Below are 23,215 nucleotides of genomic sequence, written 5' to 3'. Positions count from 1 at the left end.
CTTGATCATTTACCTTTAGCTATGTCTTCATCTTCTTTGTTTTTGTTCGATGATGTACCGTTTTTGGCAGCAGCTAAGACAGTCTATAAATGTATGAGTAAAATGAATACAACTACCCTTTCGAAGAAAACACAAGCTCTGTAATTACTCGAACATGCTAATTAAAATAAACCGATATAACTAATGAGTTTCATTTGAAAGTGAAGTCCTTTATGATTAAATTTTAAGTAGTTGCTTTCAAATACTAAAATAAAACATGTGAAATTTTCAAAACATTAAGAACTCACAAAGGGCATGAACTGGTTTACATTTTGTATAAATCTTAGTATTTGACAGAGAACTTGGCATAGAAAAAGTACTTAAATATAAATCTTTCCTGATTGTACTTCCTGATCTCAACTGTCTAAAGTCTCTTATGCAGTGAGAGATGCTAGACCGCTACAAGTGCAGAGCTACAGAAGGGGCAGGGAGAAGCCGTGATGATTACTGAAGAGAAGAGGAGGGGAGAGACAAAAGGTGTGGTTCTAGGAATACATGCTAGGCTCTCTCTTACTACTTATGTGTTCGAATGGTGGTGGCTTTTCAGGCATGTGGAGGAGAAAGGAAGGTCATGCTTACATTTAAAGGCATGGAAGACAAAAGATTCCAGGATTGTGAACCATCAACGACTTCTTTAACAAATAATTTTTAGAATAATGTGCGGAAAGGACAGAGCCAGAAAATGGTTGCTTTTTATTACTTATAAGACTTTTGTCCCAAAATTCTATCTTGAACCCTTTGGCCTGGTCAATTAAAAAGATATACTTTTTGTCTCTCTAATCTACAGTCTAAAATTTAAAAAAATATATAGTGCTCCTCTTAGTCTCTTTCCCTAGCCCACATCCTAATATCAATTGGAAGGCAAGAGTCATTGAGAGCAAAATAGAAGATAAAGTGTTTTTCTCCCACAGACCTAAATAAATAGTCCACTTTCTGAGTCACTATCCCTGCCTCCAACCCTGTCCTACTAAAGCTACTCCCTCTTCTCTACAGATAAATTTCTGGTCTTGTAATGCCACCCATCTTGTATGTTAACCATTCACTCCAGGCATATTCACTCTTGAACAAAACAGTCTTGAACTTCCTCAATTCCATGAATTTGTTCATGTCATTCCTCCGCTGGTATGACCTCTTCACTCTTGTCAACCAATCAAAACACATTCCAGTCTAATAATTCTTCCTCTTTACTTCTTCACCATTCCAGTCCATAGTTACCCTCTCTCCTGGCATCTAGTCAAGTTACCCCCTCATCTGTATTTGTCATTTATATTTTAGTTATTTTTCACATGTATATAGCTACCCTTCAAATTTACTAAAAATTTCTTGAACATAAGGGCTCTATCATACATCTACACCTTTTACAGATTCCAGACTTAGAGTAACCTTAAACAGATTATTAACAGCTGATTCACTTCTCAGAGTTCTGACATGTAGAAGAAACTCACTCAACAATTAGAATATACTAGGCAGGCACTTGGGGAGTGGAGGTGGGTAACTGATTAAGACTGACGTTGCCCAGCTTTTACATAAGATACATACCTTCAAAATAGAATAGGGTCAACCACGGGTCTGAATGAATCTCTTACCTGAGAACTTGCTGGTGGAAAAGTAATTCCTTCTTCTTTCATAGACTTGATAGTTGCAGATATTAGACTAAATTGAGAATCCTTTTGAAATTCTTCTGACCACTCCACCATTAAGGATTTCAGTTTTTCACATACTTTAGGATGAGCCTTTTTTAAGATAGGGCAAAGAAAAAAAACCCTGTGGTTAAACTAAGTACTTCAATTATTTAACAAAGAGAGTTACCACCAAAAAAATTCTCTTTACTATGAATAGCAACAAAGTTCAGCAGTCCCTAGTCTAAATGAGAACTTGGTAAACGCCTATTTATATTTTAAGATTTGGTTGTTGCTTCCAAAATTACCCTTTTTAAACATCAATTTCTAAGTCTTACTACAATGACAAAAAATACTTTCTATTCAGAGCTATTTGATGTTTTAGTACTTTGAATTTTAAATTAAGCTTTTTAAATCAACTAAACTAAAATTCTGGAACTTCTGCCACTGACAGCATGAGAATAGTGCTGTCCCAAAGAAATCAGTAACAACCACCCTATCATGAAGACCCACTCCACCCTGCTGAAATAAGGGCCCCCTTTGCTCACCATCTCTAATAGGAATCAGTACAAATTGGTGGTTAGTTTGGACTCTGAAGTCACAGAAACTTGGATGACTGTCAACTATGCCAATTACTAGGTGCATGACCATGGACAAGTTACTTAACCCAAACCTCAGTTTCTACATAATCAACAGAAATGACAAGGATTATTAAGAACAAGAACATTAAATAAGATAGTATATGTAAAATGCTTAAAGCAGTGACTGCTTACTAACTGTCAATAAAGGTTAGCTATTGTCATTACAACATATGCTTTGGGGAGGAAAATAGTTTTTGGTGCTACAAATGAAAACCTCAAATTTTAGAATAGGAAGTTTATTTCATTTCAAATTTATCTAAAAATGATTTCATTTATAATACAATTTTATTAATGCTCTATATAGTTAAAATTATATGCAGTATATGTATTTTTTAATGACTTAAATTTCTTCTCTGTTTAAAATTTACCTTATTTTTTATCACAGCACGTACTTCTGTTGCAAAATCACGGGAACATACTTCTAAATGAAATATCTTTCCACAGTTTGCCACACAAGCCCCAAGAAGCTATTAATTAAAATAAAAATCAATATACAAATGTTGAGATATTATCTTACTTAACTTACTGAAATAAATACACATTTAAAATTGGGTCAAATAATAAAATGACCTTTACTTACAGTTAATGCCTGCAGAGCAACATGAGGAACCTTATGATTTACCCTTTTCATTATGGCTTTTAGGCAATCTTTTGCTCTAAGAAAAAAATGAAGATGATTAAGTATTTATTCAGAATTTCAATTCAAATATTAAAAATATAAGGTCTTCTAATACCAAATAACTTTAAATTTAAAAAATCCTAAAAACTTCACTTTGATACAGGAACAAATCTATAAAATAGTTTTACACAATCTTTCACTCAGACTTGTAGAATGTTAAAAAAAGAAAGAAATAGCTTGTTGCAAAGGTTGCATACTCCAAAATTAAGAGTCAAATCATTTCAAAAAAGTCAGTCAACATGAGAACTATACAGCATATAAATTATCTTTTCATTTCCTCAAGACCAACTCAATTTTCAGACAGCAAATTCTTTTCTTGAAAAAAAAAAAACAAAACAAAAAAACCCCACAGGACATAGTTTTAAAAGGTATAAGCACAAACATGCATCAATGTACTCTGAAAGGCTGTAACGAAAACAAATGCGTTCGCCAGTCTCCCACACATCTCAAATATAATCAGCTCAGCTTCACCGCCACATTCTCCTCCAAGAGCACCCTTCCTTCATAATCACTTTTTTCATTATGATGTAACTACATTTACTTATTACTGAAAGATGTTTTCAGTATATTACCTATTATATATTATTACACTTACTTCAATATCAAAAGGCTCCTACACATGTCTAAGTCACAGGGGAATTCCCTAATTAACTCACCTATTCATTGTTAACATGTATACCTATTGTGTCAAGACTTTAAATTATGTATTTTAATATATATAGCTCAGTTTTTCAGTTGAATTCTTTTCCATTTGTTCTTTCAGGGTAAGGTTAGTCCTATAAATTAATGGCTGCACCAGGAGCTCTTTACGTTTAGCCCCCAAAAGTAAATAATAAAATCCTACTATCCTTTCAAAGTTACATATGAAAAAGAGACAAGTTATTAAGCTCCTAAACATTCACTGGGCCTAATTGGGCATCTTACCCATTAGGAGTACTTCCAACTTTGTCACATATGTCCATAATAAGACTCCAATCTTCCGCAGTGTTGTACTCATTTGTGGCTTTTTCTATAAAATATTAGCATACACAAAAATTAGGACATCTTATGTAACACTCAAATATCAAGAAAGATAGTAGTTCTTTTGCCACCTATAAAGTAACTATGAAAAAAATTCAGAAGATACTTTTACTAATTTCAAATTTGAATGTATAATTAAATGAATTAAATGTTCTAAGTACACCAATAAATGTCTTCTAAACAGTCAAATAGTACTAAATAAATTACAAATTATCAATAATCCTGTCAAATTCTAATTTAGAAGAAAACCTTAAAAATGTGTCATCATATAAAGAAATATAGATTAAACTGTTCACTGAAGCATTGTTTTTAAGAGCAAATGAAGATTAATAAAATACAGTAAATTCATAAAATGGAATGTGAAAATGGGGTAAACAGAACTAAACTACATGCACAAAAATACATAAATCTCAAAATACGATGATTTGTTTTGGCTTACATTGCGTTACAATAGCTAATCGAAAATATAACACTCACATGAACTTTTTAACAGCTTTATTGAGATATAATTCATATCCCAATACAATTCACCTGTTTACAGTGAACAATTCAGTGTTTTTAGTATATTCACAGAGTTGTGCAACTATCAACACTAATTTTACATTTTCATCACCCTAGAAAACAATTCATACCCACTGGCGGCCACAGCCCATTCTCTCCATCCTAAACTACCACTAATCTACTTTCTGTCTCTATAGCCTATTCTAGACTCTTCATACAAATAGAACCATACAATATACGTGTCTTTTGTGACTGGCTTCTTTTAGGTTCATCCACTCTGAAACATGTTTCAGTACTTCATTTGTTTTTATTACTGAATAATATTCCATTGCATAAATACACCCCATTTTATTTATCCATTCATCAGCTGATGAACATTGGGTTTTTTTTCTTTTAACTTTTGGCTAATAGGAATAAAGCAATGCTGCTATGAACGTTTTTGTGGACACATGTTTTCATATCTCTTTAGTATATGCCTAGAACTGCTGGGTCTTGGGTTAATTCTGTTTAATTACACTAGGAACTGACAATTTTTCAAAGCACCATACCCTTTAACATTCTTGACAGCAATATGTGTATGTTTCACATAAAATTTTAAAACATTCAAAAATACACTATATTCTTTAGAGATACATATAGATTAATGTATACAGAATGATAAACATCAAACTGGAGGTGGAGGGCTCAAAATGTGGTATAGAGGCCTAACTGTATTTATAAAGATTTGTTAATGACATTGTACAGTGAGTATTCAGAAATTCTTTATTTTCAGCATGCTTTTTTGTCTGAAATATTTCATGATCAGAATAAAAACTGAAAAGTAAACTTTTAAAAAGCATAATCAAAATGATTTGATTTATGTTGCACTTTTACATTAACTTTTATAATTTCAATATCAAGAGATGTTTTTCCCCTGCTAATACAGAAGGGTGAAGACATAAAAATTTACTTTAGAACCATTTTCTTTGTCTTTTCTCCTTTTAATATATTCTATAATTTAAAATACAGCCAAACTTGGATACTACATACATACAGACTTATCACAATGATAAGCAGGAAGAGTGGCAGCCATCTAGAGGAGTTCCTTATTTAAAAGCAAGGAATAATAAAAGAAGCCAACAAACAGCCTTAGCAAACAGCTATTCTTTGCAAGTAGGAAAGAGAAATACACAATCCAGTTAACCTCAGTTAAATGCTGGAACTCAATTTAAAAAAACATGCAAATTGCCTAACTATTTTTATGGATAGAAAGCAATTATTTTGCCATAGGTGATAAAATAACAAGCCAGAGATCTTAGGAGAGTAACATATTTTTGTCTACGATAACTTTTAGACTCAAGCACCAAACTTATCTACTCAGGTCCAACTTTTTCCCTTGTACAAATTCCCTTGTAGAAATTCTTTATTTTCAGCATGAGTAACTCTTCTACGTGGGAAAGACCAGGCTGTATAATTTCAGAGGTTTAAAATGCTTGACTATTTCTTAATCACGTATCTAATAAATTCAGTGAATTCAAAAAGTACAGATGAGAGAAAGAAAAAGAAAACCCCTCCTAATTCTACCAACCTCTTTTAAAACCATGATACACATCTTTCCAGGCATTTTTCTATGTATTGGAACAATAGTAATATATATGTAAAACTAAATAAAATAGGACCATAGGTGTTTCCAAAGAAAGCACCCCAAAACTGATAACCCCTTCCCTGCCAAAGTTATGGACAAGTTGATAAATAAAAGCAGGTGTTAAATATCAGTTATTACCGAGAAGCTTTAGTGCACTGCATGAACAGGCTTGCTTATGGTGAGCCCCAAAGCTGGACATGCCTTAGCAGTAGAAGGGCAGACCTCTCCCTGCAGAGGGGAGCCCAGCACAACTTACTCCACAGAAGTGGATGAGAAGTCACTCAAAGGCTTGGGAAAGGCTATCTCCTACACAGACAAAGAGCATCTGCAGACCCAACTACTCTCACATTTACCAATCAGATAAGTAATAACACCAAAGATGAAATTAATAAAGAACAGGGCAGACTCAGGGTGACACTAATAGAACTCCCTTTTCAAGAAGGAAACCTCAGGGGTAGACAGAAAGTATTTCCCACAATATTGTGATCATACTAAATGTATAACTTCCTAACCTTCATTTCCACTTATCATAAACATCTACCTATGTTCATAAATATACATCTATACCAATATTTTTATTAGTTGCATGATGTACAATTATACAGAGAGAGGCCACAAAGTGCTTACACACGCTAGTGAGAAGTTACTGGCAAACTAGTTTTAAATCCATCAAGTACTCTCAGCCTCTTCTTTGCTATACTCACTGGTGTTATTCACACTGATGCCCCATGTAGAAGAATAAATATAATTAAAAGAGGTCAGGATTTCATGCACAGGCCCTTCTTTAGATGTTTCATAGCAAAAATATTTAATCTCATGTTTCATCTGTCTCTGCCATGACCTCTCCCCCTCCTCAGCCCCCAGAATGAATATAAGCTCCATTATGGCAAGAATTTTTTGTTTTGTTCACTATCATTACTTCAAGTGCACAGAACAGTATCTGGGGGCACAGAGTAGGCACTCAGTAAATATTTGTTCGATAAATGAATGAATGATGCTAGTAGCCTCTTCATATCCTATTACCCTGGTACAGTGGCTGGAGTGTGGGAAACAAGAGTTTCTGAGTTTGCAAACTCTAAGAGCCTTTGCGATGTTCAATGTGGCCCCAGGAAAGTCTGCAAAGTTCTGGATCAGAAAGAGCTTCCGCTTCACTGCTGCTTAGACAAACATGCAAGGGGCTGCATAGAATCAACTTCAATAGCAACACCGTGTGGCAGCAAAAGGCAATAGCACTAGTAGGTTTATGAGGTTCCAGTTCTCTGCTCATTTACCAAAGAAGAATGACATTACCTTCATGGGTCTAAACCAGGAGACAAGGTAAATACAAAGGGAATGCCTCGAGAAGCAAGGAATTATTGTATGGATTATATAGGTAACTAACCTTGTATCTTGAGTCTGAAGAGCAAATCACACATATTACATGACTTGCCAGCTTCGGGCTTATCTTTTCTCTGCTTATGCTGGGGTTTTGTTTTTACTGTATAGATCTATCATTCTTTCTTTTTATAGTATCATTTGGCACAGCGTTTAGAACTGCCTGAAGATTAAATATTTATCCATATTCTCTTTTGCATATATATTATTTCTTTTCTACAAGTAAATCTTTAGTCTCTCTGGAATTTCATTTGGCACATATGAGGCAAGAACAGAAAAATATCTTTACAAATTACTTGTCAGTAGTTTCAACATTTAAAAATCTATCCCTTCCTCTTTGATCTGAGAAGCCAGCATCATCAACTACCAAATTTTGTCAGTATATATGTGTATGAATACACACACACATACACACACACACAAAAAAATTTGAGTCTGATTTTGGATCATCTAACAACCTACCTATTCCTGTTAGATCTCAACCATTAAGGATTAGTTTTTCAATTTTGGCCACGTGATACATAATTAAATGTTAAGCCTATTCACCACCTCCCAATAAACCTTCCAACAATTTAAAAAATAACTAGATAGTGTATTTTTTACTTGATTTAATTTTTATGAAAAATGGAAAAATCCTGATATGAATACTCTATCCAGCACAGTTTACTCTCTACAAATACAGGACTCACAATTATTCTTTTTAAAAGTATAAAATTTGAAGACTTTATAATAGCCTGCCAAAAAGGATTTCATTTTTCAAGTGAACTAAATAACAGTTAAATTATGTACAAAGGAGTATTTTAAACTCCTGGAAGAATTTTAAATATTATAATTAAAGAACCATTCTCTCACAGCATGTCATTCTGCCCAGTGTTGGGGCCCTATCTCCCATTATCCTGTGTCAAATGCACAGAGAAGGTAGAGAGTCAAAGAGCCCTCCTAGGGCCTCAGTGCTGAACTTCCAGGTTATGGTGGGTGTAAGTCATAACATTTCATCACCAGGTTTTGACTACTGTATACAGGAGCCTCAAACACACAGTGAAATAGTTCAGAAAGACTCTTAGCAGTATCATAAAGAAGTATTACATCAGTACCTAACAGGGACAAAAAGGCACCCACTCTACATAGTTCATTATGCTCAACATGCAGCTTTAAAAAGAATTCAAGTCTACCCATAAAACTTTTAATAAAATAGGCTCTGTCAGTAATAGAAAAATTAATTGCATAATAGAAGAATGCCCACAAGAGATCTGTATGGCACTTCCTACTGTGTTTGGAAATAAAAACTTATGATTGGTCTGCTTCTCATCTGCTACCAGATTTGCTATTCCACCAAAAACAAGTATAAACAGGCCAAAACAAATGAGGAGATAACTGTGTTTAGGAAACGAACAACAGGCAGTGCAAGTCTGAGATTGCTGAGAGAAAGAAGTATGAAGAGATGGTCCCAGCTTTCTCTTGGGAACACTTTCCTGTTCCAACACAAGGAAAACTAGCCTGAACGGAGCAGCTGGGAGACAAAGACCAGATTTTTGAGCACAGGGATTTACTGTGGGTCCTTGGTCAAGGGCTAGGCCACATGTACACCCAGGGGTGCACACAGCGTGAGGCTCTATGAGGTCTAGAGAAATCACCTAGCATGGGGCTGAAAGGTTGTGCAGTGCTGGGGAGTCTTTGGAGTTCCTGCCTGCTAAAGAATGAATGTTTGTGTCCCCACAAAATTCCTATGTTGAAGCCCTAACACTCGGTATTTCTGTATTTGGAGATTGGGCCTCTAAAGAAGTTCTTAAGGTTAAATGAGGTTGATTATAAGGATGGGGCACTGATCCAATAGGATTAGTGTCCTTACAAGAAGAGTCAACAGAGAGCTCACTGTCTCTCCACACATACACAAAGGAGAAGTCAGGTGAAGACACACTGAAAAGGTAGCCATCTACAACCCAATCCCTTACCAGACACCAACCCCTCTGGAAGCTTGATCTTGAACTTCAGTCCCCAGAACTGTCAGAAAAAAAATTTGTTGTTTATCTACCTAGTCTATAGTACCTTCTTATGGCAGTCAGTGCAGACTGATACCCCACCCAACTAGAGCAAAGAGTACATTTCAAGCGTTCAGTTGAAACACCAAAAGAGATTAGGATTAAGATCCACACTTAAGTATTAAAGGCCCCCTAGAATTTAGTTCTATATCAAAATAGGCCTGCCTCACAAAGAACCCCAAGCCTGACAAATACCTCCGATATTATTTACTATCAGAACAAAACTCAACAAAATATAAAAAAATAATCAGATATACAAAAAAGTACTCCACAATCAAGATAGAAGTAATAAAAAGATAATAGCATAATGACAGAATTAGCAAAAAGTACGCTAAAGCAAGAATTATATATATTTTTTCAAGAACTTGAGGCAACAGATGGTCATAATAAGTAAGGGTGAATGCTTAGCAGAGAAATGGAACCTATAAAAATGGGGTTTCCAGAACTATAAAGTATATATCAACTAAAAAAGATCCTCTAGACTGGCTTAAAAGCAGATTGAAGATTGCAGAAACAGTAAATGTGGAAAAAAAGTTCAAAGAAGTTATAAAATTTGAATAAGAGAAAAAATATTTTAAAAAAATGAAAAATGTCAGGATACTAGTTTTTTAAACTTCCTATATAACAAATTACTACAAATTAGTGGTTTAAAATGCCATCCATTATTAGTTCATAGTTCTGCAGGTCAAAAATCTAGTCAAGCTCGGCAGAGTTCTATGCTCAGAGTATTACAAAGCTCATTGTTGGGGAATTGGTGTTATTTAAATAAAGTATGATAACTAAATTCATGCTTATTGTAACTACGGGAAGCAAAGACTGCCTGAACATTAAAGCAGAGTTTAAGTCTTACTTCAAATGGGAATGCAACTATCAAAAACTGGAAAAATTCTAGGACAACATACACAGCATACTCTCTGAATATAATGTATTTTTATTAGACCAAATGTAATACCTAATCATATGGAAATTAACAATCAGGACATATAATTAAAGACTGTAACAGAGGCAATATAAAAAGTTATGATAATTAGGATACTACATAGATCCTGGGACATGATTAAAGCAATGTTTAGATCTTAGAGACAAAAATGCTTTTTATATATTCATAAGAAAAAAATTATTTTTATACCTTAAAATTACAGAAGAATGGGAAAATTGTAATCTCTTTACAAAAGTATTTTTTTCAATAGCAGAAATAAACTAGAAAATGGAAAGCAAGTAAATGAGAATTCACTTTGATATCTAACAGAAAACCACAGCTGACAGCTTTTACTGGATGTAAAAATATTCTTTAGACCAATTCATTATAAACTACAACTATTTGAAAATGTAGGAGTGCCAATTTTTCTAATTTACAAATAAATCATCCATGTTTATGCTATTAAAGTAATTCTACATGTTTGTTAAGTTTCTAGACCACATAATTCTTGTGTAGTTAAATTTAGATTAAAATATTTAAATGCCCAATGCTCAACTCGACAGATTATAAGTATTTCCCCTCCCTCTTGGACTCCAATGACAACAACCATACTAAGCATTCTAGGGTACCTGAGTTTAAGACACATGTTCTCATTTAATCCTCCTCCCCATTTAATGTTTTGATTTGTTTGGATAAGTTTTTATTAATGCAAATCTTCAGTTTCCTCTGAGGAAAGCAGTAATATAAATTCTATACTGTTCATGTAATTTAAAATACATTGTTCATTATCTCCTAAAATGAAAACCACTTACACCTCTGAGTACTGATTGGTAATAATTTGATTAAAAACAGTAACAAGCAATAGCCTCAAAGTTATTTTATGTATGTGAAAGCACTTACACTTCGATCTAACAAATTAAGGATTCCCATTTTAAAGATGAGGATACTGAGACACAGAAAAGTACCTAACACAAGGTTATACAGATAGTAAACAGTGAAATAGGGATTTTAATCTGGGCTGCCTGGCTCAGAGTATACTCTGCAAATTAAATACTAAATTCAACTGCCTCTCTTGAGTGCAGTATTTGTTCAAAACTGACAAATCAACTCCTCCCAACAACAAATTAGTTTTCAGTTTCCCTATGTATAAACATTTTACATATACTGAATAGGACAAATGCAAGATCAACTCTTGTTCATAAGGAAAGGATCAGGAAGAATGCTATGATTAACTCCATTTGCTGTATCATTTAATAATACAATATACTTAAAAGAGCTTCTTGCTCTCATGGAATACACTAGAGTGATTGCTCCTCTTTTTCATTTCACATGTCACCAACAATATTTTTTCAGGAAATAGAAAAAAACTAAATCAATTTCACCTTTTACTGCCTTTTAATATTGTAACCAGCTATTAAAAAGGAATAAGGTCAAAAAATAAAATAATTAAAACTTTAAAATTAAAAAAGAAAAAAAAAGGAAAAGGAAAAGAAAAAGGTCTAAGGCCAGCCTTTAAATTCCTGCAAGTTCACTTTCTTCTTGACTAAAATTTCCAAGATGTCCTCTGCAACCCTGTTGCAAGCCATGCCCTCTCCCAACTCTAAAAAAATGGGAATGGTTTGTTTTAGGGCAGAAGCAGAAATGCAGAACATGTAATTTCTGTTGTAACAGACCTACTGGGAAGCTTCACATGCAAGACACTTACTGATAGCTGGACAAAAGGAAAAATGAGTCTCCCAAGTAGCCACTAACACGCCTGAACATCACAGACGCAGAATCAAAAGCAGTTAGGCTGGGCAGGTGATCACATGACCTCTGCGGACAGGAAATCATTATGTACACTCTGTATGGCCCTATGGAGAACTTTTAGGCTCCGTATGCACACTCAGACATGGGCGGTACACACATCACCTGTTAAACATTGAAGATTTGCCTTCTCTACACCCAGCTCTGAAACTTACTAGCTTAAGGTTGCTAGCTAATTCCCCTCAGCTCTGATCCATTCAAATCTGAACACATGTTCTCCTTTGTAAAATGGATATTTAAATGGCTACCATGTTTTAAAACGGAGTTGTGAAAATTAAGAGAAAAGAAAATTGCATGAAATAATTAAATAGATACTTCAAAAAAGAGAATATTCGTTTGGCAAATAAATATATTTAAGATGTTAAGCATCAACTGTCATCAGATAAATGCATATAAAAGCCACTAGAATGGCTAAAATTATTAAAAACTATAGCACCATGTACTGACAAACTTCTGACATGAAATTTAAGAAATATCAGTGGAAGATAAGCAGGTGGCCACTTCAGAATGTCATTAATTTTCAGGGGGCAATGTCTGATATGTGTCACAATTCTTAGGTTCAATTCTATTGCTAAATACAAACATTCACTATCAACGAGAGTAACAGAGCCTAACAAAACAGTAACATTTTTAAGTTCTTTCCTTTCAAACTTGCACCTCAAGTGCTCAGTAGTAATAGGGAAACCAAAATACTGTGTGTGCCTGGTATTTTTAAACAGAGCCTTTAAAAGAATATGTTAAGATAATTCGTCCTATGACACGAAAGCAAAAGAAGCTGCTCCAGATAAAACAAAGTCCTTTTAGTTCAAATGAACTGAAATTCTGAGTTACTACCACTGTCATGTTGCAAGTGAAAATAAACAAGTGCTCATAAGGTAATATTTACTGACAAAAGAGTTTGCAAGCTTTCAGTTACAATAAAAATTTCCTAAAGAAAAAATTTTTCACTCTATATACTATCATTTACAAATTACACTAAATAACAGGGATCTTGTGTATAACACTTTTAGAATTCTTCATCATTTCCCTTCATTCTTGTATAAGACACCAATTAAATACAACTTGAGGCTGCATTAAAGGTCAGTCAGAACTGTTAACTACTTCGCCGCATCTTCATGTTTTCAACATTCCTTAACTAGAGGAAAGTAAAGAAAGCCTGGAGGAACAGTGGTAGCTGTCATAGCAAATCTCAGTGGTAAGGAAATGTAAGTGTTCCATGGGCTGTGGCAGGAACACAGGGGTGCTTGCCCTTCCACCCTGGGCAGTTACTGGCCCATCAACATTACTAAGGGGATCCAGTTCTAATAAGGAAAGGATGAGGGAAAAGAATGTTTGAGCAATATCAAAATCTCTCAGGTTTCTAGAATAATATTCTCACCAAGGGGGTTTGATATTCCTGACTGAAGGATATCTGAAATAGGAAAAAGATCGTAAGCAAAAGCATTTTTAAGACTTTGTAACTAAGACAAAGTGAAAAACCAAGGGGAGGTTGGTGGTAGGTTAGAACTGAGGACACAAGGCAACGAAGAAAGAAAAGAGGAAGGAAGGAGGGGAAAAAATGGCAGTAGATACAGAATTGATAAATTCTTCTTAAGTTTTATTTCGATATCTGGGCAACAGATAGTTAGAACTAGCAGTTGTCAAGCAACCAGAGTTTGGCATTCTACATACCTATAAACAAAGGCTATTCTCTTAACACACTAACCACCTCGGAGGTCCTTTCATTTACAGAAAAAAGCACAGGAACACATCCACCTAATTATACTGCTATAGTATTATTTTGTACATCCTCTCACCCTTTTGTCTCACATTCAAACTATAATCTAAGTAAGCTTAAAATAAATGTTATTATCAAGGAATAATAATGTGTGTTTTTAATTATCAACCTCATTTCACATGAAACAAAAATATAAATTACAGTGTCTTTTCTCTTAAGTCCTAAAAGCCTGAAAGAAATTCCTTTTTATGATTTTTACCAATCTGATCATAAACCTATACAGAAAGAACAAAGGCCAAAAACAGCTAACACTATCAGGATGGAGAAAAACAAGACAGGGGGACTTGCCATAGCCCCTAAAAATCCCAACATTAGAATGTGGTACTGGCTCAGAATAAAGAGAATAGAGCAGAACACATAGCACAGACACAGGCCTCATAGAGGGAAATGCAGTGTTCAAGGAGAGAGTGTTCCAAAACAGAGGGGAAGAAACAGACAACTCAGTAAGTGGGGATGAGACAACTGATTGTCTGCTGTCAAATGATTATCCAATCGAATTCCTCAGACCTTAAACAAAGATCAAGTCCAGGTGGATTAAAGACCTATCAATGAAAAACAAAAACTTTAATTAAACTTTCAGAAGAAAATATGACAAGATCCTTATAACCTCAGTGTAGAGAAAACTTTCTTAAACAAGAAAAATGAAATCAAGGGAGAAAGATAGTATCCCTTAATTAAAACTTAAGTTTTCTTAATAATAAGACATCAGAAACAATAAGAAACAACACACTGGGATATATATTTGCATTCATAACCAACAAAAGATTCATAGAAATGTATATGGAACTCTAAAATAAGAAAAAATAATCCAACAGAATAATAAGGAAAAGGCCAGTAATTTATAGAAAATGGAGAAATATACAAAAAGATGCTCAACTTCACTAGCAATGAGACTGAAATGAAAACAATACCCTATTTCATACATATCAAACAGGCATGAGTTAAAAAAATCTGCCAATACCCAGTATTAGTGAGGATGTGGAACAAAAGAGACTTCACTTCTGCTGCTGGTGGGTGTAAAATCTCCCACAAACTCTTGGAAGGGCAATTCTGCACTACCGAATATTTTGCAACTTTGCATTAGCTACACTTTTAATAAGAATTGCCCTTCAAGGTACAATCCCTAATAATCCCTCACTTATGCGAACAAGAAAACATGGATAAGGACTTGCACTGCAGTGCTGTCTGTAATAGCCAAAAACTGGAAAAAACTTCATGTCCGTCATTAGGAAAATGGATAAATGTGCTGTATTCATACAATGGAATACCACATAACTTAAAATTAATGAAGTAGAAATACAAATATCAAAGAGTAACTCCTATAAAAATGCTATATGACAAGTTGTAAATGACAAAGAACGACTCGTTTTTTTAAGTTTAAAAACAGGTAAAACAATACCTATAGTATTTTTGCATGTGTAGTATGTTATAAAATAGGGTTATATCTTTTTGGAGAGTATTTAACTCTAAGAAGGGAGGAAAAAGAAAAGGATCAGGTAGCTGCTAAATATATCAGAGAATTTCAACTCTACCTTGAATGTTTTCTTAAAAGAAGAACAGTGTGGCAAAATATTAGGCTTGACAGAGTTAGCTGATAGGAATAGGAGTTTATGTTATATCCTGTACTTTATGCTAAAATACATTAACTAAAATTTGTGACTATCTGAAAGTATTAAGATTTTTTGTACCATGTAAGCAAAATAAAGATGGAAAGAAAGCCTAGTCATAATCAAATATTGTTTTTATTTTATTGTTTTGCAAAGATTATAAAAACCTTATTGTGTTCAAGAATTGACTTAGTAAGTATTTAAATGTTATAAATTTGTATTATTGGAATGCTTTATCTGCTTTTATTAGGGTGTCATTGGAGATAAAATTCTATAACCAAAGGTCTCGAGCTACCTCATTGTCAAGTTCTTCTAACACAACACAAGCTGAAGACACAGTACTACATGCATTCAAATTTCACTTGGAAAAATCTCCTTTAAAAAGTTGACGCTTCTCAGAAGAGTTTTCCCAAGGTACAATTTGAGCTCAGCTTTGTGGGACACAAGTTTCTGCATTGTTAAGGAAGAAGATAGCAAGGTTATTGAAAACTGAAAAAGTCTATCAGTGAATAGCAAATGGCACAGGGGCAGAAAATGGCAAGACTGCCTGGCTCGAGTAAAGAGAAAACAAGATACGCAGATAAATGGAGTGAGGGAGCAGAACAGACAAGTAATGACTGAGGAACCAATGCAGTAAGACTGGAAAAATTGGTTCAGAATATACAAGAAATGACATCTTCCCTTTTAACCCTAACCACTCAGTCTTTGTACTACGGTTCTGTAGCTCATGCTTCACTTTCCCCTTGGAATTCCCTAAGAGTGGCTGCCCCAAGCAGGTTCCACCTCAGGAACCCTGAACACCCTCTTTAAGGCTCTGGGGGGAGGGGGTGGGTATTTTCTCTTCTTTTTCTCAGCACAGCTTCAAAGGGCTTTTATTGAACAAAATTTAAAAATCCAGATTTGAAGAAATCCAATAAAATATATAGAGTTCTAATGCTACCATACCTTCAAGGTTTACAGGTTCTGATTCTAACTAAAAAGTAGGATCTGCCTGAGATCTTTAACTCCCTAGGCTTCAGTCTGCTTCCACCTGATAGGTCATGTACCATTATCAACGTATGAGTGCCTTGCTGGACATCTTGACCTACTACAACCTATTCTCAGGGTCTGAGCCAAGGATTTCTTCCCTGCATGAATGACGTCAGAAAGACTGCTCTACCTCTGGAGAGACTCTGCACCTACCAAAGGAATGCAGTTTCACATTGACAGGCCCTTCATTATAAAATGACCTTATCATACATACAGTAAGAGGTGATCACTTCCTTCAGGGAGAGTGCTGTCAGGAAAGGTGGGAGACAGCATGGTGTTACCACCCTCACAGAGAAATGTCTGCCTGAAGGCCCTTCTCTTCAGGGAAGATGACTGTCTAAATAAAGGGAGAATGTAAAACGGCTCATGTATTTCCAATACTACATTTATCACACTATATTACAATTATCTTTGTGTGTGTGTGCTCTCCATTAGACTTTGATTGTTCCTTGAGGGCAGGAACTCAATTACGTTTTTTGTGTCCCCAGAACTTCACCTGATGTCTGACACACAGTGATAATTCAATGCATACTTGTTGAATGGAAGGTGAACACAGGTATGACAAAAAAAAAGAAACAACGGTAAGAAAAATCTCACTAAATCAAAGAGGATAGGTGACAAAGACGACACTGCAAAGGATCATTCCTATACATCTCACGTTAAACAGTGACTTGCTTGTACTACTTAACTATTTTATTTAGAAGGAGCTTTAAGGTCTGAAAAAGGCAATATATAATTTCTCTTCTATAAGTTTAAGGGCAGTTAGAACTCCTTCATATTTCATTCCACTTTTTCTACTAATTCCATTTCTTTGCCTAAAAAAAGTTGAGGTGGGCCTCAATCAAGTTCAGTTTCACCCTCAAATTGCCTGTAGACACTGACTCGAGTCATACCTGGGCCAGCAAGTACTGACAGCTTTGGTTGGCGGCACTGCTGGTGAAACAATCTATACGCAGCAGTGTTTTTTGTCTAAACAGCAGTGCCTCTTTCACTGCAGCGGCACTAAACTGTGATCCACTAAACAGCGCATGGGAAAGTTTAGAAAAGACAGGTAGAGCAACTCCGCTTACTTCGAGCAGAGAAGTTCTCAATCTGACAATGGACTTCGGTAAAGATTTCCCTTGAAGAATGAGTTCCACGGTTTTTCAATTTGAAAATCATTTGCCCTAGTCCGTTTTGCCCTTTCTGTTTTATTTCACCAGGTCAAAATGAGAGTCTTCGCAACAGCAGCAGAGAGTAGTACCCGTCTCAGTGCAACAAAGGAAGACATCATAAGGGCTTCCAGAAGCAGAAGCTGTGGGCCTCTCAATACGATGCTTTCTAGATTTGTGTCAGTCGTCTGTGTTAAACTACCAAGAAAAAAGTTGAATGAAATTATGGAAAAACCTATTTGAAGATTATCTGAGGGTTAAGATATAAAATTTCTGAGTTCTCTGGGAGTGGAAGGAGCTTATAACATCCATCCTACCTCATTTTTGAACAGGCTTTTGGAATCACAACATACCAAATAGGGAACTCTCTAGAGTCACCTCATAATTAGAGAATGTAACTATGAAACAGGTGTCTCCCTGTTGTGATGTGCAGTATTCTGTGTGGATTTCCAGCCATGTGTTTTTTCATTCCATTAAGTTCTAAAACTCTACCTAGGGTTTTGTTAACTGCTACAAAATGTACTGCTATAAAAATGCTTACTTTGCCCGTTTGCTTTATTGTTATTCTAATACGCAAATTTAGTTCTCCTATCCCGTTCATCTTTTTTTTTCCTTCCACAGTTGCTGAGACATTAGCGCTCTTACGACCCCAACAAAAAAATATTAGTTGTTCTCGATTGCTTGGAGATCCTAGGGTTTTCCTTTTCAAACCAGAAGGCACATCTTGTAGCAGGGGCGCCGCCCATGAACACACAGTAATACTTCCAACCACTGTAAACAAATCCTGACGCTGTGCTATCAGCGCTTGGATGCATTTGGGTAAGAGCGAGGTGCAATAGGTTGTGCCCATTGAATGGGCAAAAGTCGAGGTCTCTAGTGTTGAGCTGCCCTGGACGGCAGGGTCTCCACTGCGGTGTCATCTCCTAACGGGGAGACAGAGTGCTTACCCAGCTCTAAAGGGAGCAGGAAGTTTCTATCATCAATTCCGCAATTGCTTAACTGGTCCAGTCTCCAGGGAGCCCCAGGATCTTCTCTATTCCTACACTGGGCGAGGAAATGGCCCTCTTTTGGGGGTCCCCAACCCCAGGTGGGCAGGAGGCATGCCCCCAGACCGACGACGCCGCGCGAAGGTTGCCCCCTGAAAAATCCCGACGGCGAGGCAGCGGCGCCGCCCCCTTCTCTCCTCTGCTGGGCTTTCCAGTCTCTGGAGTCGCCACCGCCCACTTTCCTAGCACGACAAACAGCAGCCCAGGGCCAGGGCCCAGCACTTACCCACGTCCTGCTCGAAGGAGTTGGCGGTGAATAGAGGCATGTCGCCGGCAGCCGAGCCCTAGCCGCTGGTGTCTGGCCGAAGCTCGGTAACTGCTGGGGGCTGGGTGACCCGCGGCCGCGGCTTCCTAGACGGCTCGGCTCCGACCGCGGCCTCGCACTTCCGCCACCGCACCTGCCTACCTCCCGCCTGCCGGGCCAGCTCCCGGGCCGCGCTCCGCCACTGCGATCCGCACCCAGCGTCCCTGCCGCAGGGAGGTCCCGCCAGCGCGGGTATTCTCTCAGGGTCCCTGTTGCCGCCGCCCGCCGGGAGGGTGGCAGCCCCTGTCCCAGTCCCCGTAGGAGGCAGGCGGCCGCTGCGGCCACCTTCCCGTCGCTAGGACCCCAGCAAGTCACGGAACGGGGGACCTTCGGGGCCGGAAGTTGTCGCGCCTAGGATTGGGCGACGCCAGAGGCCCGGAAGCTGCCGTGTTGGCGACGGTTCTGCAGGGGGCGCTTGTGATTCTCCCGGTGAGGCTATGGCTTCAGACCGTCGAATTCTAGCTCTTTTATAGTTTGTTCCTAAACTGCAGGCTAGTCCCGTTGCCCTGGAAACAGATCGGCGTCTCGGCGCACAGGTGGCGTTGAGAGCAGCGAAAGGTTTGGCTCCGCTCTTTGAGCTTGCGGTATTGCACTCTCCTCGTTGATGCCTAAACCCCGCCAGAAAAACTACCTTGGAAACCGGTGATCAAAGTAACAGTGACTCTGTGGGGACTTAGAACTTTTCGCTTTCCATCACGTTCTCGCCCCGAAAAATGCTGCTCGACTCTGGGAATTCGAAGATGAATGAGGTACACTTCCTGCCTTCAAGTTGATAACAGTTTTTTACGGGTGGCGTATAGCATGTACCCGATAGTGCATGACGAACCTGACACATGGTAAGTCATAAACTCAACTTCCCATGGTATCCAGACATGTATTTAAGTGAATACGCAAGTGCAAGTACCCACACCCTCCCTAATCCGTCTTAGCCCTGTTTTATTTTTCCATATCACTTATCACTTCCACTATGAAGTTTTCTGTGGTCTCTTTAGAATAAACTCCATGATCACTTGACTGGCTGTATCCCCAGTATCTAAAACAGCCCTGCAACTAGTTGGTGCTCAATAAATACTTTACATATGTTTGTGTGACTAACCAAATAGCAAGTATCTGAAGATGGCAGTTACTAGTATTAAACTTAAGCCTTTTGTTATTGAAGCAAAGGCCCTACTAGAACTTAACAATTTTTCAAATTTTAAGAATTAAACGTTTTAACAGTGGGCCAAACAAAACCATTTTACAACCTCTAGTGTAAAAACTTCATGCATAGAAGAGAGAACCCTTACATACAAAATAGTTTAGAAAGGTGGTTGCATTTAATGCTGTAAAGTCAGGTGCATAATAAGAAAAAAGTGCAGGTGAAAGGAGCTGGTTTTCAAAAAACATTGAACCTAGGTCGTTCAAGATTCATTTGGAGACTTGTCTAGGATTAAAGTTTAGTGTTGGGATGGAAAACCCGGCTAGGTAGAAATAACAGGAAACGGATTGGGAAAAGCCTTAAAGAACCATCTGAAAAATTTAATTTTAGTGTATAAGACACTAGATGATCACTTAAGGATTTTAAACAGCAGAGTAATATAGTAAAAAGTTTCTGGATATTAATCTGACATCAGTGTGCGTGATGTATATGAAGAAGCAGACCCAGGCAGAACTATTTAGGAGGCTGTTGAAGCACCGGAAGCCATAAGAAGATTGTAGAGGAGCTTGTATTTGGATAAGAACAAAGGGCTAAGGATTAGCCTTTGGAAAGCATTCACTCTTTAGAGACACTTCTAGCTCCTCATCTTTAATGGTCAGCATACTCAAGAATTTGTAGGTATTTACCTTTCTGTGTGTGTATTCAGTCTCTTAATGAGTTACTTCAAGTAACAATTTTTTTAGTAGTTACTATAAGCCAGACTCTGTGTTACAAAAAGAGGATACAAAGATTGTTCATTGTTACTTCACCTGTTAAGTTATTAAAAATTAAAAGATAAGTCAGTGGCAGCCCACTAGTTTTGGTGTTGAAAGGAATGCAACTTTTCCTTTTTCTTTAATACAACCTTTTCTGAGTCCATCTCTCTGATAACAAAAAGTAATCTTACCGATTTAAGTTAAATTAAGTCTCTTTAGGGTTTCTTGGTTATATTGGGTGTACACTCAATGTGTAATATCCTTACCTCCCTGAACATACACCAAGATCCATCCCTAGGTTTGTTCTTGCAAGTCTGCCAGTACACATACATATTTTTATTCCAAAACAGGGACAGTGCTTCCCCAGTCAGGCCGTGATGAACGTTGACCCTAGTTACTGGTCTAGAAACCCTGGCGGGTGTGTGTGTCAAATCTTGAGAAGGGAAGCTAGCATTTTCCTCAGATGAGACTTCTGGATGGCTTGCAGGCAAAGGGAGGCCAACTCTCCTCCAGCAAGGGAAAGTGCATCTCTTCTGTTGGTCTAGAGGATCAAGATAACTCTCCCAGCTCCAAGTTCTTAAAGAATGTTCACCCAGATGGCCACATCCTAGGTCTCAGGGTCCCATATTCCCCCTTCAGGACTCTGACTAGCACACATGCTATGGATTATGGATTCAACCTTCTTTTAAATTCTGCTACTCTCACAATCAGGTCCTGAGTCTGATTTTTTTTAAGCCATAATTCATCCCTCTGGCTACAGTAAATAAAGTGCTCTATCTTTCACTTTCTCTGTCTCATTTTTCTCTTTGTGTTTCAGTTTGGATACTTTTTCTTTCTTTAGGATGAGTGGTATGTTATTTTTTATGAATTTCCAAAATAATTGGATTATCTTTTAATTTTTCAGTAAACTTTTTATTTTAGTAAAATTTGGGGGAAAATTTTAGATTTACATAAAAGTTGCAAAGCTAGTACAGAGCATTCTCATCTACCTCTCACCCCATTTCTCCCATTGTTAACATCTTACATTTTCATGGTACATTTGTCAAAACTAAGAAACCAACATTGGTTCATTGCCATTAACTGAACTCCAGACTTTATTTGGATTTCACCAAAGTTTACATTAATGTCCTCTTTGTTCTCCAGGATCCAATCCAGGTGTGTCAGACCGAAGACCACCCAAGTTTCAGTGATTGGCTAGGACTCACAGGACTCAGCATGTAGTCATCCTCATGACTACAATTTATTACAACAAAAGGATACAAAACAAAACCAGTAAAGAGAAATGGCACATGGGAGGAAGTCTGCAGGAGTAAGCTCCTAAGAGTCCTCTTTCACTGAACTAACACGGCACATGCTTCTTCCGCCAGCAGTGAGTTGTGAAAACACATGTGAAATATTACCAGGTAAATTAATTGCAGGTTCAATGCCCAGGCTTTTTACTGGTGGCTAGTCACTCAGATACCCTCTACCTAACATGCACCTAAATTTATCGACTCTCAGGAAAGCAGGTGTTCTGGATAAACCACATTGTTTGTATAGTTTAGGTACCATGAGCCATTCTTATCAGGAGATTGTGGGAACTCACCCAAAATCTAAGTTCCCAGCTGCCAGTCAATGGCCAGCCTTGTAAGTAGGCCTTTCTAAGGATAGCAGTCTCAGGTCGGCTGTGTTAACTCTTTTCTGCATACAGGAGAACCACATCTCATCTAGTTGTCAGGTCTCCCTGGTTTCCTCTGGTTTGTTACAGTTGCTCAGTTTTTACTTGTTTTTCATGAGCTTGACAGTCTTGAGTGCTTACCAGATATCCTGTAGATTCTCTGAGTCTAGCTTTGTCTGCTGTCTATCTCATGCTTTAATGGGTGTGTGGAAAAAATGAAGGTTCTTGTGGCCAGGATTCTCACCTGGCCCTGGTTGGCTAGCTCACTACGCACATATGGGCAATGCGTCATTACTGACCCTATATAAAGAGCCCTGCCCAGTGCTCTGGGTGACACGGTGGCATAGTTGCGAGGCTGCAGGAGAGCAGAGCAGGGGCTGGAATGGTGGCAGCGCCAAGGACAGACACTGGGACAGCTATGAGGGCAGAGAGGCCCAGAGGCATAGACCGGCTTGCTGCATGCAGACTCACTCTGAGTGAACGGGATTTT

General features: G+C 37.3%; 1 protein-coding gene across 5 annotated transcripts in view; it reads right to left on the bottom strand.

The window, feature by feature from the left end:
- STAM2 (signal transducing adaptor molecule 2) overlaps positions 1-19,436 on the bottom strand; it is a 40,620-nt gene extending 21,184 nt beyond the window's left edge. For 2 of the 5 annotated variants that reach the window (XM_036928320.2, XM_036928321.2), the window contains exons 1-6: positions 19,098-19,417; positions 3,903-3,987; positions 2,880-2,955; positions 2,668-2,766; positions 1,626-1,772; positions 14-83 (exon numbers count right to left, since the gene is read on the bottom strand). In XM_036928320.2, coding sequence (XP_036784215.2) covers positions 14-83; positions 1,626-1,772; positions 2,668-2,766; positions 2,880-2,955; positions 3,903-3,987; positions 19,098-19,137 — 517 coding nt within the window. In that variant the 5' untranslated portion in view covers positions 19,138-19,417. Of the gene's footprint in view, positions 1-13; positions 84-1,625; positions 1,773-2,667; positions 2,767-2,879; positions 2,956-3,902; positions 3,988-16,590; positions 16,824-19,097 lie in introns of all 5 variants that reach the window. The other 3 variants (XM_036928322.2, XM_057505580.1, XM_036928325.2) reach the window with 3 other exon arrangements.
- Positions 19,437-23,215: the final 3,779 nt, after the last annotated feature.

The sequence above is a fragment of the Manis pentadactyla genome, chromosome 8 (assembly GCF_030020395.1).
Source record: "Manis pentadactyla isolate mManPen7 chromosome 8, mManPen7.hap1, whole genome shotgun sequence".
Lineage (NCBI taxonomy): Eukaryota > Metazoa > Chordata > Mammalia > Pholidota > Manidae > Manis > Manis pentadactyla.
The sequence above is the reverse complement of the archived record's forward strand: the minus strand, read 5'-3'. Positions and strand labels throughout refer to the sequence as shown.